At 45.6% G+C, this 18,053-nt stretch overlaps 2 protein-coding genes across 12 annotated transcripts in view; one reads left to right on the forward strand and one right to left on the reverse strand.

Annotated features, from left to right (window-relative positions):
* The first annotated feature begins 183 nt into the window (after nt 1–183).
* LOC115570802 (PDZ domain-containing protein 7) lies at nt 184–8,451 on the forward strand. Of its 10 annotated transcripts, none has more exons than XM_030399553.1 (18): nt 184–246; nt 326–383; nt 938–1,399; nt 1,914–2,051; nt 2,134–2,308; nt 2,383–2,559; nt 2,643–2,790; nt 3,468–3,528; nt 3,631–3,808; nt 4,025–4,251; nt 4,336–4,500; nt 4,607–4,722; nt 4,909–5,000; nt 6,024–6,115; nt 6,212–6,283; nt 6,388–6,984; nt 7,158–7,258; nt 7,386–8,451. In XM_030399553.1, exons 3-18 carry the CDS (start codon nt 1,237–1,239, stop codon nt 7,527–7,529), a joined length of 2,646 nt encoding a protein of 881 aa, XP_030255413.1. In that variant the 5' UTR covers nt 184–246; nt 326–383; nt 938–1,236; the 3' UTR covers nt 7,530–8,451. The 10 variants fall into 10 exon arrangements, with proteins under 10 accessions (XP_030255413.1, XP_030255416.1, XP_030255412.1 ...); XM_030399556.1 differs by having other exon boundaries at nt 204–246; nt 944–1,399; XM_030399552.1 differs by having other exon boundaries at nt 208–383; nt 938–1,018; nt 1,109–1,399.
* Nucleotides 8,452–9,699: 1,248 nt separating this feature from the next.
* LOC115570804 (leucine zipper putative tumor suppressor 2 homolog) overlaps nt 9,700–18,053 on the reverse strand; it is a 33,629-nt gene continuing 25,275 nt past the window's right edge. For both annotated transcript variants that reach the window (XM_030399561.1, XM_030399562.1), the window contains 5 exons: nt 15,900–16,442; nt 14,945–15,538; nt 14,675–14,797; nt 13,568–13,714; nt 9,700–11,934 (listed from right to left, as the gene is read on the reverse strand). In XM_030399561.1, the coding sequence (XP_030255421.1) occupies nt 11,227–11,934; nt 13,568–13,714; nt 14,675–14,797; nt 14,945–15,538; nt 15,900–16,415 (2,088 nt within the window). In that variant the 5' untranslated portion in view covers nt 16,416–16,442 and the 3' untranslated portion in view covers nt 9,700–11,226. The remainder of the gene's footprint in view (nt 11,935–13,567; nt 13,715–14,674; nt 14,798–14,944; nt 15,539–15,899; nt 16,443–18,053) is intronic.

Below are 18,053 nucleotides of genomic sequence, written 5' to 3' on the forward strand. Positions count from 1 at the left end.
TTAATGATTTAATCATCGACTTAATGTCACAGTGTTGAACTGAGTTTAATAGTTATTGCTTTTCTGTTGCATCAGTATCTGATGTACACAAAGTTCTTAATACCACTTTATTGGCGGATCTTTTGTCCAATCAAATGCTCTCAATTCACTGCATTCCAACCAATAGGGATGGGCGAGGGGCGGGGCTTCTGTCAGAGGAATATCCCGGACAGGTGCGTTGGATCTTTTTGCACAACATGGACTCAGGTAGGCTAACGAGCCGACTTAGCTTCATTAATTCAGAGAAAATGGGATGAATTCAACCTCATTTCAGTTTATGTTTCAGCGGAATACGTGAGAAGAAGCCGCCTTGTTGTCTGAAGCGTTGAAACGTGAAATGTGTGGTGAGTATTTTAGTAGTTTTTTGTGCGTTTCTTTGTTATTCTAATGCAAAAAAAGTCAACATGGGTGCTCACAGAAGTGTCTGGTGTTGTTGCCGAATTAACTCTTAAGTTGCGCAGTAATTAAAACACTTAATTTGAACTAAATGAAATGTTATGTTGGGGTCGATAATCACACGCTGACGTTAAATGTCGCCTTTTGACGCCGCGCTTCGTCGCGTCGCTGTCCGGGGTGCTGAAGCTCCGTGAGACGTTCGGGGGGAACCCCAAGGTGACGACATGACGACACACTGTTATCACAGGTTCGGTTTAGTGACATGTAACCATGGTATCAACACCATGTGACCTCATGACTCTAAGTGGGTCAAGTCTGATCTAAATAAACCCATTAAATCCTGTTTCTTACCTCACCTGGAGGCACACACACTGTGTGCTTCACCTGTTGGCCTTTCTGTTAATAGAATGTGAGTTGTAAAAGGCTAAAAATATCTTGAAGGACATTTTACAGGTATGTTGTGTGTTGAATGCTTTGCTGTGTTTGTGTTGTGTCCTGTGAGACTCAGACAGGTGAGAGAGATGCATCATGGGCAGGAATGGACCAAAGAGTCAGCCGTCATGTCACAGAGCAGCCTGCGTCGGTGAGTTAGTGGATCCTGCCGCCGCCTCACTCAAGCTGCTGAGAAGCAACAGAATCTCGATGTGGTTTTGTGAACGTGACGTAGTGTCAGTATGCAGGGAACACAGCGGACACGCTGCCTGAGGACCCCCTTCCTTCTGCTGTATGCTGCTGTAGGCTCCTCCACCCGGAGCTGAGCCCCCGGTGGAGCAAGAGTGAAAGGGGACCCCGCCAGCCTCCATGGCTCACTCGTCAGACCCGTCCCGCAGGGAGAAGACCCCCGGGACTCAGGGGTCACACACGGCTACACGCAACCTCTTACGGAAGAAGGAGCAGCGCCGGCGTGGAATCCGATCCTCCTCACCCATGGGCCGGGTCATCCTCATCAACTCTCCTGTGGATGGTGAGGAGTTGTTGGGCTGCCTGCTGCTGGAGATAAAACACTGGTCCAGGCTCATGGTCTGACAGATTTCAGAGGTTTTTTGAACCTGGATTAGATCTAATAAATGGTGTAATAGCAAAGATCAGTGGTTCACAACCTTTTTATCTCATTAAACGTATAAAAAACACTTTTCACTCCACTGAATAATAAGTGTTTCCTGGCTTCCGTCTCCTCAACCGTTGCCGTGATCATCATCTTCTTAAACGTTTGATTTTGTCTTTGAAACTTTCCGGTTCTGACCCCTGATCCTATCACATCCCCACACCGGCCGTACGCTTCCTTTTCCAGTCATGTGCATGTTGCATATTGTTACAGCGTTGAGTACATTTCTGAGGATATCATCTGACAACCCTCTGAATCAATCTTATAACCTCCTGATGGGTGTCTAACGATAGCGAGCGACTGCTGTATCATAAATTGTCAAACAAGAATGAAGAGACTGACTTATTGACACGGCATCCTTGTGATACTTCAGGTGGAGATGACTGCGAGGACCTCCACACGATCACAGTGGATAAAAGTGTGGACGGCATGCTGGGCTTCAGCGTGCGTGGCGGCTCAGAGCACGGCCTCAGCATCTTTGTCAGTAAGGTGGAGGACAACAGCACAGCAGGTAGACTAACGTGTTGGTATGTGAGCGTAACGCGTCGCCGTGATGATGTCTTGTTACAGTAATTATGTGCTCTTGTTCACAGAGGAGGCCGGCCTGCTTGTAGGGGATAAACTGGTGGAGGTGAACGGTGTCAGCCTGGAGAGCATCACCATGAGCAGCGCTGTGAAGGTGCTGACGGGCAACAACAGGCTGAGGATGGTGGTGAGACGGGTCGGCAAGGTGCCCGGCATCCGCTACTCCAAGGAGAAGACTACCTGGTGAGGAAGAAGAAATCATTTTGATGCTAATTTCATAAAAATGTCAGACTCTGACTGACTGGAAAATCCTCCAGGGTGGACTTGATACACAGGCGGATGGTGGTGGAGGAGAGCGGGCGGACACCTTCAGAGACGAGCTCTGGAAGCGCCCTCCAAAGGATCGTCCACCTTTACACCACCTCAGACGACTACTGTCTGGGCTTCAACATCCGTGGGGGGAAGGAGTTCGGCCTGGGCATCTACGTCTCCAAGTACGTACCTCCACCTGGATGTTTCTGCTCATTTTCTCCACCGCTTCAGGACATTTATGGAGCTGCTGTCTCGTTTGTGTCAGACTGGATCCCGGTGGTCTGGCTGAGCAGAATGGAATCAAGATGGGGGACCAGATCCTGGCTGCCAACGGAGTGAGCTTTGAGGACATCAGCCACAGTAGCGCCGTGGAGGTGCTGAAGAGCCACACACACGTGATGCTGACCATCAAGGTGAGAGCGGAGATGAGCCGCGTCAGATCCTCCACGTCAAAGCTCGTTATGAATTCACAGCAGGGAAAAACTGGGATGCTCGGAGCTGAAGAGGTCGTATCGCGTTCCATATCGACTCTCTGTTATTAGAAAGCATGTCGGTGAACTGGTTATCTTTCTGACCCGTTTCCTACCTTCCATGTTTAATTCACTCACACACACGTAAAACCAAACACAAACTCCCCCGAGCCACGCGTCGCTGCACAGCGGATACAGCGGCGGTTTGTGTGGCAGGGCCGACAGCTGGCACGCAGTCGTAATATTCCTCGCTCACTTTACTTGTCGGGAGCTTGGGTTTCGCGCTGTGAAAAATAGCCAGGCTGTGTGCATTATTCACCAGGCAGCCGGGATCAGGTGCTGATCAAAGCTTAGAGCCGCGTTCTGTGTGTGTTTTGTCTCGGGATGCTTTCTCCCCCCGTGGAAACTGAAGCATGCACAAGAAGTTAGAAAGCGTCGCAGCTATCAGAGGTTACTGTGACGTGAAGAAGGGAAATGTTTCTGTTGGAAGAAGAAGAGGATGTTTGGTTTTGGATCTCTGTGTGCGTCTAGGGTTTCTCTTTATCAAATATAGCGATCCCATGAAAGTTTCAAGGTCTCTACTGTATCTCATTTGCATATCTGTGGCCATATCTTCACAGGAAGCAGGACGATACCCTGCTTATAAGGAGATGGTGGCAGAATACAGGTGGCTCAATAAGCGTATGTATCTAAAGTTTCCTGTGAGCCTTTTCTGTTTGTGTTTCTGCTCAGTGATCGGCTTAAATACATCCAAGTTAGATGATCTCTTGTGCTCTTCCTCAGTGGCCAACGGCACTCAGAAGTCTTCCTCTCAGGGCTCAGACTCCAACTCCTCGGCCTCCTCTCTGTCCTCCGGGACTCCTGTCAGCTCTCTGAGCGGCCTGTCGCAGGTCATGTTCCCTCCCAGCATGCCGTTTGGTTCAGACATGGTGGATGTTTGCATCTCGACTGAGGACCAGAGGTCAGGATCCGCTTGGTGATTCAGAAACATTTAGACAATTCATCTTATTAAACAAAGACCAGACTGAAAAAAGATATATATTATTATTTTTTTTCCCCTTTACCTGTGGTGGGTAGTTGGGATTGAAGGACGGGTCGGCCACCTTGATCTATGGGTGAACTGTTGTGGGGACTGAAGATCTTGACAAGACATGATCATGGTGTTTTGTTTGTTCAGGTCTGAGTCGGAGCGAACCGAGACCGCCATCCAGACGGACCTCCCCTCTCAGAGGACGGGCGCAGACACCACCCGCAGCCTGGGACGAACCACTCTGCTCAGAGACACCGTGATCCGGGCGGAGGAGGCCGGGGGGAGGAGGGAGAACCCGAAGACCGCCGTGCTGCTGGCTCTCAGCAGGCCGAGCCGACCCATCAGCAGGTCCCAGAGCCAAGTCACCGTGGAAGGTGAGGCGGGGAGAGAGCCGGGTCATGGAACGACGGCTCAGTTGAAATGAAAACGGTGACTTATTGTTCGCTGTCCAATCACAGAGATCAAGCAGAAGAAGGAGAAGAAGCAGAAAGGGAAGGACCCGGAGGAGAAGAGCACCCTGCAGCGCTCCAAGACCTTCGTCAACTTGTTGTTCAGGGGGGGACGCAAGAGGGACACTTCCAGAGGACGCTCCAAGTCCCCGTCCACAGACAAGGGACGCAAAGGTAGAAGCATCTTACATTTTAAATATATATAATGTAGTAAGAAGTGAAGTCCATCAGACTGCAGAGAGGTGTTCATGGTTCAGCTTCTCCTCTGTGATGTTTACAGATGGACGACAGGTCAGCGTGACGCCAAACTCAGAGATGCTCGGCGTGGTGGAGGACATGGCCCGCAGGCTGCTGACGGAGGAGGAGGTGGCTGCTGTGATGAAGTCGTGTCGCAGGGTGAGAAGGTTTCCTCGCTGCAGCAGACAGACTGACATACTGTAGCTTTCAGACGTGGTAATGTTGATCTGCGGACGGCCAATAAAAGAAGGAGTCGCACAATAATTCACAACATATTTCACATCAGCTCTGAGTTTAGGTCGTTATGAACTCGATACTGAACGACTGATTTCTGCTGTTTAACAGTACGTAGCAGAGCGGTCAGTGGAGAACCTGATACGCCACCTGCTGGTCGTGCTGGACAGACCCGAGAAGCTGCTGCTGCTCAGAGAAGTCAGGTGAGACGGAGAGCAAGGGAAGAAAAGGTGGATAATTGATTTACTCCGACACCGGCAGACGTTTCATTTTCCACTTCCCACCTCTATATTTCACTACAGCTGAGAGGAAAATATTGAACTTTTACAGATATTGGACATGTTTAGATGCTTGTTACAAGTTAAGATTTTTGCACACTACATTTGAAATATACATCTGATTATTGATTTATTGATTGACAGAAAATTTATTGGCAAATATTTTGTTAATCGTGAACTAGAGTTTGTGGTTCGAGCTTCTCAAATGTAAAGATTTGCTGCTTTTCTGTTGCGGGATTTTTATTTATCTTTGAATCATTTTGATATCTGGACTGTTGTTTGTGAAGGTGTCAGTTACTTTTAACCCCATTTTTTTCACTATTTTCTGAGTTTTTACAAACCAAACAGTCGATCGAGTAATGGAGTAAATAATCAGTGGATTAATCCATAAATAAAATAACTTTTAGTTGCAGTTCTACACAAAATAATTATCTCAACCAACTATAAATCCTGCTTAGAGTAATAATAATCTAACAATATAACATGTATTGTAAACATTTTCTTGATTATATTTACCTAAAAAACATTTTTAATGCAGAAATGTTACTTGTAATTGAGTATTTTTACTGAAGTCGAGAATAAGAATTATTTCCTCCACCACTAATAAATATTGATTTATTCCTCAGCCTTCTTTGATTGATATTAAAGTAAACCATGATCTGAAGTTGGTGATAATCGCAGGTGTTGGTGCTAAAACATCCACAATAATTTGGATTTCCATCATAAAGATTTCTCTCTGCCGTCCTGTAATAACTGTGAATAAACTCTGAGCCTTTTTAACGGCTCGCGTCTCAAAACAATCACTGCCAGAAGGGGATTAAGTGTTTTTTTTCAGGATAATCTTCTCAAATCCAAATGTTCCACAAAAAGACGCTGATGACTAATTGAAAATGTTTTATAATCTATCACAAGACTGAAGATGACTCAGCGGTTTTTCTCGCCCCTCAGGATGCTGCTTCCTCCGTCTGACCTGAGTTTGTTCAACAACACGGTGACTCCCATCGAGGTCGAGGCCTACGACATCCTCAAGTATCGCTCCAGTGCGTGTGATACAAGCTGAGTGAACTATAACAAACAGATCAGCTCTGAACAGTCGTGGTTATGCTCTCTTCTCTTCTCTCTTCTCTGTATTGCAGTCCGAACTCCTCTTCTTCGCTCTCCTATGTCCGGTCGAGCACCCAAGCGGCGTCTCATCACTCCGATCCCAGGTCAGCAGCTTTTACGTCCCTTTGGTTTTATGTTTAATATGCTCTGAAAACAGATCTTTGATTTTTTTCCCGTGTCCTGGTATTTCCGTGGTGTTTTGGTCCAGATTACAGGGGAGGCTTTGAGCTCCACAATGCTGAGGAGGTGGAGAAGGAGAGCCACCTGCTGGAGGAGCTTGAGAGGCTCAGTCTGTCCGGGCCCCGGGGGTCCAAGGAGAGGCCCCACACCTCCAGGTCCTTCACCCCGCTGCTGGACATCCCAGTGGACGGATACGCCGAGTCCAGAGACCTCAGATCCCCCTCCTCCAGCGCCATGCTTCCAAACTGGCTGCTGGCCCGCAACGATGACCCCCACCCTCGCCTCCGCACAGACATCGGGACCATCCGCTCCGTCCACTTCGACGAAGTCTCGCTGCACTCGACTGCAGACCGAGGAAGGTCCGCGTCCAGAAACGGACACTCCAAAAGCAAAAAGGATAAAAGTGGAGAGAGGAGTAAAGACGGTGTGTTCACGCTGCAGAGTGCTGCTCGCAGGAGTCGCCCGCTGTTGTCGCAGGTGTTCAGTTCAAGTCCCGATCAACAGGCGGGGAGCGAACAGATGAACGGACATCAGGCCGCCGCAGAGAACGGACTCAACGGCTCCGAGCCCGAACAGGAGTACAAGCTCAAAACTGTCAGCATCTCCAAGACCAAACAGTCGCTGGGTAAATGACTTTGACGAGGTCTGATTGAATGTCTGAAAAAACATCTTATCTTTTAAAAATGTGCAAACATCACTGCAAAATCCAACCAACAGAACACCCCACTGTTTACTGTCTGATGTTGCTTGATGACAGTTTTCCAACAGACCTCAACTCGTGTTGTTTGACTGTTTCAGGCATCAGTATATCAGGAGGGATGGAGTCCAAGGTTCAGCCGGTGGTGAAGATCGAGAAGATCTTTCCTGGAGGAGCCGCCTCCACCTGTGAAGTGCTCAAGGTGAGACGACGGTCACAGACCAGGTTAAATTGAAGACCTTTTAGAGGCCACGTAGAATGTGATTTAATACCTCACGCTATCTTAATATCCGGAGTAGAGACAGTTTGTTCTGTGGTTGTTTCCTCAGGCTGGATTTGAGTTGGTGTCTGTGGACGGAGTCTCTCTGCATGGAGTCACCCACCTGCACGCCGTCGACATCATCAGAAAAGCCTTCAGCAACAAGGCCAAAGACCCCATGTTGTTTGTGGTCAAAGTCCCCAAAAACCTTTAAAAAAGACTGAACACTGATCACGAGTTTATAAAAATATCCTGTGATTATCAGCTTCTTCTCACACAGACGGGAAACTCCGGCCCGAACAGTCTGATGAGCTCTGAGGTCATTCTGCCATTCATGCTGAAGTTTGCTAAAGTAAGAAACGCAAACATGGACGCTGGTGACTGCAAAACAAACACGGCCTCATGCAGCAGATCACAGGACTTCAGAACCGAATGACGGAAGACATGAAACAATGTTATCACAAAAAAAGTCACAGACATTCACAGTTAATGAACTTTAAGTCCTCAGAGTCTGAAATCATGAAACAATGGTGCTCCTGATGCCTTAAAATGTCACTCATCACAACCCAGGAGCCAACGCCCGTCAACAACACCACTTCTTTGTACATTTTGTGTCGTTTTAACATTTTATCCTCCCAAAAACAAGTGAATGTGTCATTGATCAGGAGTGTATGTCGCTGCCTCTGATGACAAACTGTAACCTGAGTGCCTTTAAAAGCCCCGTGGACTGAACGTTTACACTCAACAAAGGAAATGAAGGCAGCACTTTTGTTTTTGATCCTTTTTATACACTTAAATTATTTCTTCATATTCACTTAATTTTAAACAAATTCCAGCTCAAATCTGAGAGAAATAATTATTTTGTGTGCTTAAAAAAGTCAAATCTTTTACTTTATTTGTAAAAAAACAGGAACAAAAACACAAATGTTGACGTCTAAGTGCTGACCAGCAGAGGGCAGACACGAGCTGTCCAGAAACATTTCTGCTCCTGCTGAAGGAAACAAACCTTTACAACATCGCCTGAATGTAAAAATGATGAACTGTAGAATAACTGATCAGACAGAATTACAGCCCAGATAAAACTGTTATTGTCTTTGTTGAATACTGACAAAAATAAACTTGTTTACTCTAACTTACATCTGCAAACACTCTCTCAGTAGATTGCACTAAATACATCTGTGTCCTTTTCTAAAAGAACTGTAATGATGTTACTGAAATCCTATTAGGAACACTTTATAATACTTTATTTCTACTGTAATGTAATATTTGATCCAACACTGGCAGCTACATGACAGAAATCTTCATTTTTATGCAGGCAGACGAAGTTGATTTTCTTTTCAGCCTGGGAAAAAAGTTGAACATTCATTTGAGCATTAAAAACTTACACTGGAACCTCATTTTATCAGCAATTTAAACATTTCATTTGATACTTTGTGCTGTAAAGGAAAGTATTAATCCTGTGTACGTTACCGGGCCGAAGTAGATGCATCATCTGTAAGACTTTTCTGATCCTGGATGAAGTTTAACACATCAGTCGTCACATTTTTTGTCTTTTTTAATTAAAAACAGTGTTCAAGAAATGTACAGCATGAAAATATACATTTAATGTCTTCATACAAATATCGTGGATTATAAAATTATACAGAGGAACCAGAACAAAACATCCAAACGCACACACACACACACACGTTCATATACAGGCGTCGTATCTGTAAGAGCAAAATATAATGTGCGACATTGCTTTGGTCTATTCACAGTGGCTATGTTTTTATTCGCGAGATGGATGAGACATCTCTGGAAGAAGACTTTATGATTGGTCGGGGGTTATTTACAGAGGACGACGATTCAATCAGCAGTGACGGGGACACAAACATGTTGTACAGGGAAGTAAATACACGTGAAGCTGTTCCTATAACTGGACAGGTTGGTGGGAAAAAGAAAAATGTCCCACCGCGGTCAAAATGCCAAACATTCAGTGCATGGTTCCCTTTCAGCGATGTCAAATAAAGTCTGAGTAACGCTCCACCCACACACAGTCATCAAACTTTAATCACCTCTTACAGAGAGAAAGTGTCATTTCTGTAATTAGCAGATAAAAGAGCCATCGTGGGTGTGCGGCAGTACAGAGCGCTTTCATGAAGCCAAAAGAAACTTGGTTAAATTCAGAACGGTAGGAATGAGTGATGAGAGTATTCTGCCCATGTTGGACATTTGTGTGATGAAGTCACTTGTCACTCAGTTTTATTTGATGGGTGTCAGATATTGACTTTAGTTTATAGAAGAAAATAAACATCCTTTAAACAGTTTCCCACTTGGCCTGTTTTTGAAATGTCACTGTAGAAAAAGCAAATGGAAATAATTCATTGAATGACGGATTCATTATATTTAGTTGCTTCGGTTTTCTGCCTTTCCCACAGCAGACAGTCGAACAAATTACAAAACAGTTTCATTTTAAATTACTTTAATTCATACATGCCTGTTTTGGTTTTGTTTAATGAGCGCGCGCCTAAAAACAGCAACAGTGGACGACCAGTTTGTTTTAAGTTTGAGGTCTAATTTCAAGTTTACGACTTCACTCAGCGCTGTTCTATCATTTGGGATCATTTTATTTACAGAGAAGTTTTCTCAGGATGATCAGAACGTTCTTCTCTGGTGTTTGACGTATTGTTTGCGTAGTGGACTCTCACCACCTACGAGCCCAGCATGCCTGGTTGAGCGTGTGGGATCGTTTTTTTGTGTTCTTGTGTGTACAGAGATACATTTTAAAACCGAGGCTGTGTGGACAGCATTTTAAAATATATCATATGTGTGAACGAAGCTTCAGTGTCCCAGTAAGCCACCACTGTGATCCAGTACGCACGGATCAATGTTTCCAGTTATGACGTGTGCAAAAATGTCTGCTGTGAAAAAAGACCAATTGATTTTTCTGACCATTTACAATGTCATGATGTTCAGCTTCAGTATTTCAGAGGATTTGATCCATATCTGCAGCTCCTTCACTACAGGGAGAGCGATTTAATTTCATTGTCAGAAAAGCTGACGTGTGCTGAATGTCAGGCGTTCAGGTCGTATTTGTTCCAGATGTTACTGGGTTTAATTACATCAGACTCAACAATGTTCATGATATTGTTTCCACCATTTAGAGTAAAGTGTCCAGGATGAGACGCTTCAAACGGGACCTAAATCTGTCTGCTTAATAACAACTAATTTGTGCCATATATGATCGTAAAATAATAATTATTCTGTTTTTATTTGAGGCAGTAGACGTCTTTTGGAAACATCTTGTGTTTACTTGTTGGTCATGTTAGTTTACATGAAGGCTCGAGTGGTTTTGAGAAAAAAACAACTTGATATTCTCTCCACATCATCACCACCATCATCATCATCATCACCTCGCTCTGATTCACTCTCTCATCGTGACACGCTGAATGTGTAATCCCACGTTTACCGTCGACTGACAACAGCGTGGGCTCCGTCCAAATTAGCGGCACTAATGAGAGCTGACCGCTAACACAGAGTGGGTGTGTGGCGCCAAACCCAGCAGGGAGGGTGGAGTCATCTCCAACACAGGGAGGATGGTTAAAGTTTGGGAGAAGTTACTCACTCACAACAAATGCTCGAAACTGTGACGGAGGGACCGGGATGACTCGTTTACACTAATGGAGACGTTAATGGAGGGGCAGAGGACTGACGACTAATAGAGGTCACCAGCTTTCAAGTGGGACTCCTCAGAGAACAGACCAACGAGGCAGAACTAAAGTGTAGCTGATTTTACGCTGCAGATGTTGATTTTTTTTTACATTTGTTAAACCAATCTGTAATATTCTGTCGAAATTAGATCTGTGTGCATGTGGGTGAGAAAACCTTTTAGCTGACAGTAGTGCAAATCAAAAGACGGGGAGACACGAGGGTCAGATTTCAGTGGCGGCGATCTCGTCGAAGTTGATCTCGTTGCCGCTGCCCTCGTCCTCCTCTCTGCTCTCCAGTTCGTGGCTGAGCTCCTGCAGCAGCTGCTCCAGCTCTCGGTTCCTGCGGTACATCTGCACATAGTTCTGCTGCAGCTGTTTCTGGTAGCGGATCACTTTGTCCTTCTCCTCCTGCCATATCCTGCGCTCCTCCTCGAAGCTTCCTGTTTGCTGCTCGGCGCGCTGACGCTCGAAGGTCAGCTCGGCCCTCATCCTGTCCATCTGCACCTTCATGTTCTGCAGGGCCTCGGTGCTGCTCTGCCGCTGGGCCTTCGCCTCGTCGCTCTCGTAGGCCAGCAGGTGCTCCTCCGTCTCCTGGAACACCTGACACTGTCTGTTTCCTGGGCCCTGATTGGCCAGAGCATCTCTGAGGTGAACCAGCTCTCCCTCCAGACGTCCGACCTTCTCTCTGAGCAGCTCGGCTTCGCTCTTGCGGCGCTGCAGCTCGTTCTCACACACCTCCAGCTCCAGGGTTCGCGTGCGGGTGTTGCCGTGGGCCTCCTGGAGGAGGACCTGGGTGTTTGTCAGCTCGCCGCGAGTCTCTCTGAGCTGACCCCGCAGTGACACGATCTCTCCCACCCGCTGGGCTAACTCCCCCTGCACTTCCTTCAGCTGCTGCTTCAGCAACGAGATCTCCCCCGACTTCTGACAGACCTGAGACAGAGAGAAACATTCAGGACTCTGTTCAGCAAAGCACCAGCATAAATTATAGAGAGACGTTAAAGAGGGTTTCAAATGACAATTGTTTTTTCTTTTAGATTTATGTTTTGACAGTCAAGTACAATCACAGTTTACATGTGCATGATTACAGTAGTTCCAAAGTAAAAGTGTTCTTTTTCTGCTCCAAAAATGAACAAAAACATGAGAAACCTACTGAGAAAAAACAAAATCCCAATCTAGCAGAACAGACCAGATTAAACTGGCAAATATTGTTGGTTTTCTTTACTCTGAATGACTTGAATGAGTCTATAAAGTCATTAAAAGTGTCAATCACAACTTAAATATTTACAGTTACAGTTTCTTGTTCTGTCCGACTAACAATAAAACAAATATATATGTTACTAAACACAAAAACATTTACATCTGAGTGGCTGAAAGGCATTTTTGCGTTAAAACAATGATTACTAATCAATAATCAAAAGTAATTCATGTTGATTGACAGATGAATCAGCAGATAGTTTCAGATATAAAAAAATTAAATAAAAGTCTCATTAAAATCCTTAAGACCCAAACTCATCTAGTTTGAAGTACCTTGTCACACTGAATTCTAATAAATGTAATCTGAATTATGTTTATGTCTCACAAAATGGATGTTTGGCTACATAGAGAGGAAATTCACCTCATTGAGAAGAACTAACTAAAAGTTATTTTACAAATACAAAAAACGTCTCTTTCATGGGAAAGAGGGTTTTATTAAAAGGTTCCTCTAACACATGTGAATGATTGAATTTGTGCTCACTCACAGATCGCGTAATGAAAAAAAGAAATAATGTGTTCAGCCCTGAATGTTGATGCATCTCTAGAGAAGAAGTTCATATATCACCCTGTATAAAAACTAGATTCACCTCCTTGTGGTTTTATGCCTCCGCAGCAGCAGCAGTCAGAAAGGTGTTTATACATTTATAACTTTTGTGCAAAATGCAGAATTATCTTAAGAGAATTGTTGAGTAACGGCCAACAATGTGTTCTGTGAGGTCACTGTGACCTTTGAGGCATAAAAAGACAAAAACGATAAGTTGATCAGTCTCAGGGATCAAACACACAGACTGTTGATCTTTTTTAATTGAATCCTTGTGATAATTAATCATCTCAAACAGCAGAGGAGCAGTTACATTATTGATCCGTGTCTCTTTCAAACAGAGTCTGTTCTGTTGGTTTGATTCCTGAAGCAACATATTGAAAGTTCTCCTTGCTGCTGTCACATGAACAACCTGTGATTATGGAGCCTGTCAGACTGTGACGAGGGCTTAAAGATGCCCATCAATCAGACCTTCACAGCTGCATTTATTATATCCTGTTTTAAATGAATGAGAGGTGCGCTGAACAATAATCATCGTGGTCAAGTCCATTTCTTTTAATTAGTGAAATAAATGTATCATAAATATTATGGAGGAGCTGATTGATGCTCTAGAATAAAAGTCATTGTATAATATGAGCAGAGCTTAAAGTAATGTGAATTTAAGGAGAGATGGGAGATAATAAAATCGATCAGAACTTTACTGCCTAAACCTTTCTTTTTATTGCCGTCATCACTACCTGCTGAGGAAAATGTCAGCGTGCTGCTCACCTCCCACTTGCTCTCCTCCAGTCGAGGCCCCAGCTGGATCTTCTCGTGCTCGTAGGAGGAGCAGCGCTCCTCCAGCTGCTCCCGCTCCTTCAGGAGCTGAGCGAAGTCCTCCTGCAGCTTCTTTTTCTCCTGCTGGAGCTGATACACCTGCAGCCGTGACACAGTCAGGGTGATCTTGGTTATCCAAAAGGTAGCTGTTGATTCTAGATGTGATGGATGTCGGCAGATGACGACAACTCTAAACAAAGCCACACAGTCCTTTGGAACACTTTTTACCCTTATTGTGCGAGGATTTGTGTAATTTAAAGGGACAGTTCTGCCTTAAATCCGATATACATATTTTCCCACATACCTGTCGTGTCATTTATCTATCTAGATTGGTTTGATGTGAGTTGACATGTTGCAGATATCAGCTGTAGAGATGTCTGCCTTCTCTCGACTTTAATAAAACTACATGGAACTCAGTTTGTCTTTCCAGGAATCATGAACCTGTTCCTCAAGACATTCCATCAATGTTGTTGTGAGCAATTTCATGTAAGAACTTTTCTGTTCCTGCCGAACGACACTCACCAACCGTATAACTGCACATTAGGAAGTGTGCATCTAATCATGGACGAGAGGCAAGCTAACTAAGCTGCCTAAAGTTACAACTCAGTGCAGTGATACGGGGGAGAAAGAAAATAGCTCCTGCATGAAACATCTGTGGATTATTCTGAGAAAACAGGTCATGATTTCTGGAGAGAGACGCTGCTGTTGGGTTTTTAAAAAAGGTTTTTGGGGCGCTTTAGGCACCACAAGCCGTATGAAATCTATTTTTATTACATTTGAGAGAAGGTAGAAATCTCTGCAGATGATATCTCTAAAAACTCGTCTCGGATTAAAGAGATTATGAATTTCCCGGTTTCAAACAAAATGACGCTGGTTATACTGGATGTGGACGCATATCCTGAAACACCCTGACAGCTTTCTAACTGTTAAAGATGCTGATTTGAGCACAAAGACCTGAAGTTCATCATGTGAACCTTTTTTAAAAAGACTCCCATGGCTCTGAAAAGACATGTTCTGGTATTCAACTGTATTTGTAGAGGTTACATCAGAGGTTCTGACCTGCAGCTGGAGCACCTGCTGTGCTCGCTGGGCCTTCTGCGAGGCTACCTGCATCCTGGTGGCACAGCCCTGTCTCAGCTCCTCCAGCTCCAGCTCGAAGCGCTTCTGCTTTTCCTCATAAACCTGCAACAAACGCAGACCAACCGTGTCAAATTTACCCACAGTCCTTCATTTAAATTTTAAAAATAGCTTTGAAAAATACACAAGCACTAATTTTAAAGTTACAAAAAAGTTTGAAAGAAAGGAAACGCTGGAGTGAGTGCTACCAACCTGACAAATTGCAGCTTCATTCTCGTCCAGGTTTTCTCTGAGTTGCTGCAGCTCCATCTCTCTCTCCCTCAGCTTGTCCTCCAGGTCTCTCACCACCCCCTCATAACCCTCCACCGGGCCCGGGGAGCGCCCGCTGGACCCGCTGTCAGACAGAGGTTGTCCTCGCCCGCTCAGCGAGCCGGAACCTGTGCTCTTAGAAGACGAGCGCCCGCTGTCAGAGTTGGAGTGTCCGTGTCCGCTGACGGGCGGAGCGCTCTTCATGGGCTCCAGGTGGCCGACGGAGGCCTCTCCGGATGTCTGGGTGTAGCCGGCGGTGCTGTACGGTGGGAGGCCGGAGAGCGAGGTGCGTTCAGAGTCAGACATCTGACAGGACTGGCTGCTGCCGCCGCCGCTGCTTCGGGCTCTGCTGTACAGGTTGCATTTGTCGTTGGAGGAGGGGGACACCTCTCTGTGGGAGGGGCTGAGCAGGTTCAGGTTGTTTTGGCTTTCCGATGCGTTGGCACAGTGGCGAGGGGAGAGGTACTGCATCGATGTGCGGTTCTTAGGAATGACAGGTTTGAAGGCAGTGGGCCGCAGCACTGTTTTCTCCATGTTCTGGAGAAGGAACAGAGATGCACAGTTAACAACTATTAAGTTAACTGCCATCATTCGAGCTGATGGCAATACTGATATTAGGAAATAAAATACAAGACATATTGGACAAAACAACCTAACAAGTTTTTCTGTATTATTTCCTAGAAGTATCCACTTTATTCTCAGCTCCCATGATACCTTGATACCACAAATTAAGGCCTGACTTCTGGCACGCCCTGTCACTTAACTCTAACTGCCGTTTCCCATGGCAACAGGATGCTAATCCACACTCTTGGTGCAGTGATTGGTACAGCGGATCATTCACCCACTCAGCTAACACTTCTCACTCCTTGACAGTGCCATCAGACGGATTGAGACTCACCCTCTCCAGTTTTCCGGACACAGGGATCAGTTTTGGAGGAGGTCCCCCCATATTCCCATTCAGCCCTGATCCTTCTTTAATCTCGTCTACGTCACTTCCTGGGCTGACGGGTGTCACATGGTTATCGTTCCAGTCTCCTACATAGTCCTCATTCACGTAGGTATAGTTCCCGTTCCCACTCTCCTTCTCCAGCCCCCTGCTGGACGTGGTGGAGCTCTGTTTCTTCAGAGGAGGGATGCTCTGCAGTAAGGGGTCCTGGGGAGACTCAGAGCCCAGGCAGGAGGCTCCTGGTGTGGGCCAGCGGCCCCTGGCTCCGAACTCGACACCTGAACGGTGGTCCTGGTAGTGACCGGGGCGCATGGCGATGAGGCTGCTGACGGAGCCCATAGGATCCACAGTGGAGGGCGGAGCGTTGATGGGGGGTGAAGAGCTGGAGGGGTGTCTCCTGCGGGCTCCTCCACTCAGGCCGGGGTTGTGGGGCTCAGCAGAGACGGGCAGAGCCTGAACCAGGGCCATGGTGGCAGCTCAGAGGGGTCACTCGCTCTGAGGGAGGAAAACAACAGCAGTGTGAGTCAGAGGGCCCGACAAGTCTAACGTCATCCAAGACAAGACAAGTCATCCAAGACAAGTCAAGTCCAAATCATTTTAGTCATTAGTCATTCCAGAAAGGTCCAAGTCAACTCACAATAGTAAGTTCAACTCAGGTTTCAAATCATTTGACACTGGTTTAAGTCAAGTCGAAAGTATTTCAAGACAAGTCCAAGTCACGTCTCAAATCTTATAACTGCACATCAGAAGTCAAGTTTCGTTTACAGTAAATGTAATAGCAAGTCTCAAGTCATCCACAAGAAATCAAACTGCTGGTTTCAAATCTTTTGTGTCTAGTCTACAAGTGTCAAATTATGTAGAAGCAAGTCTCAACTCCAAGTCTACTTGAGTCTCAAGTCTTGAAGAACAAGTCCCAGTTGAGTCTTGTCAAGTCTAAAGTCTTGCAATAAAACCTATTACATCAAGTCTCAAGTCATTCAAGACAACTCCAGGTTAAATCCAAAGTCAAATTCACGGCTGAAATCTTGTCACAACAATCGCCAAAGTTGAGTCTTTCAGGAAAAGTCTCAAGTCCTTAAAGACACGTTAAGTCACAAATTGCTCGTCATTTGTTAGTGTTTCTGGTTTCTGAATGTTGACCGATGACGTGTGATGGAATTTGAACATTTTCCTGTCAAAGCTGTGTTAATAAGGTTTCTTACACACTGACACAAAGACCTGTTCTTGTCATACTTCTCATCTGGGAAACTAAATACTGGTTGAAATGCCAGGTTTTCCTCTGATAAGGTCAAATTCTAGCTGTTCTTTCTCCACACCAGGGTGCCTTCGAGGAATGTCTCCCTGTCGCACACACACACACACACACACACAGGGATGGAGGTCAAACAGAGATGATATACAGTAGACCGAAGCATACAAATGTCCCAGAAGACCACGGTGGCCCACACACAGAGAACCAGGACAGGCCATTCATGAAGGCCATTCAAGCAGCACAAACCGACCCGAGGCATGAGGCTTGCGAGGCATGAGGCAGCCGAAGAAAAGGGTCTCTTTTCATTTGAGATGTAAAATGGCTTCTAACATGCTGGTATTTTCCCTGACAGCAACAAAGGCTACTGTCTCAACACATCTCATCAGCCGTAGGAATAACTGAGAGTTCGTAACAGAGGATAATACCTCCGATGAGGATCACAGAGAAGAGGAGACGGGCTGAACTTGCCGTGATACTGTAGCTGTGGGTGTTTTAGCTACTGAGGAAAATCTAACAGTACACAAAAATAAACAGTTGTGAGAAACAATTTAACGGCGTAGGAGGCGCAAGATCTCACACACTTACTCTTTTCCCTCCCACACTCTCACAGGCCTGGTGGTAAATATTGACACTATAACAGGCTCACACAGACGATGATGTCAACAATGGATGGTGAACAGTGGAGTGTTGTGTTGGAGGACAATGGCAAACAGGACGCACGATGATGAGGTCATGGTGCACTGACAACACGCCAACAGCACAGCCAGTTGTTCTATATAAACTTCTCAGTCAGTCACAAAATATGAGGAAATCCGACTGACGGGTGTGTCCTGTTCTTGAGAAGCAGGCCAGTT

Source organism: Sparus aurata, chromosome 20 (genome assembly GCF_900880675.1).
Source record: "Sparus aurata chromosome 20, fSpaAur1.1, whole genome shotgun sequence".
Taxonomy (NCBI): Eukaryota; Metazoa; Chordata; class Actinopteri; order Spariformes; family Sparidae; genus Sparus; species Sparus aurata.

Coding starts and splice junctions, on each gene's coding strand:
- LOC115570802 (XM_030399553.1), top strand. CDS start 1,237: ATGGCTCACTCGTCAGACCCGTCCCGCAGGGAGAAGACCCCCGGGACT. Junction 1,400..1,913: donor CATCAACTCTCCTGTGGATG/GTGAGGAGTTGT, acceptor GTGATACTTCAG/GTGGAGATGACTGCGAGGAC. Junction 4,501..4,606: donor CACAGACAAGGGACGCAAAG/GTAGAAGCATCT, acceptor TGATGTTTACAG/ATGGACGACAGGTCAGCGTG.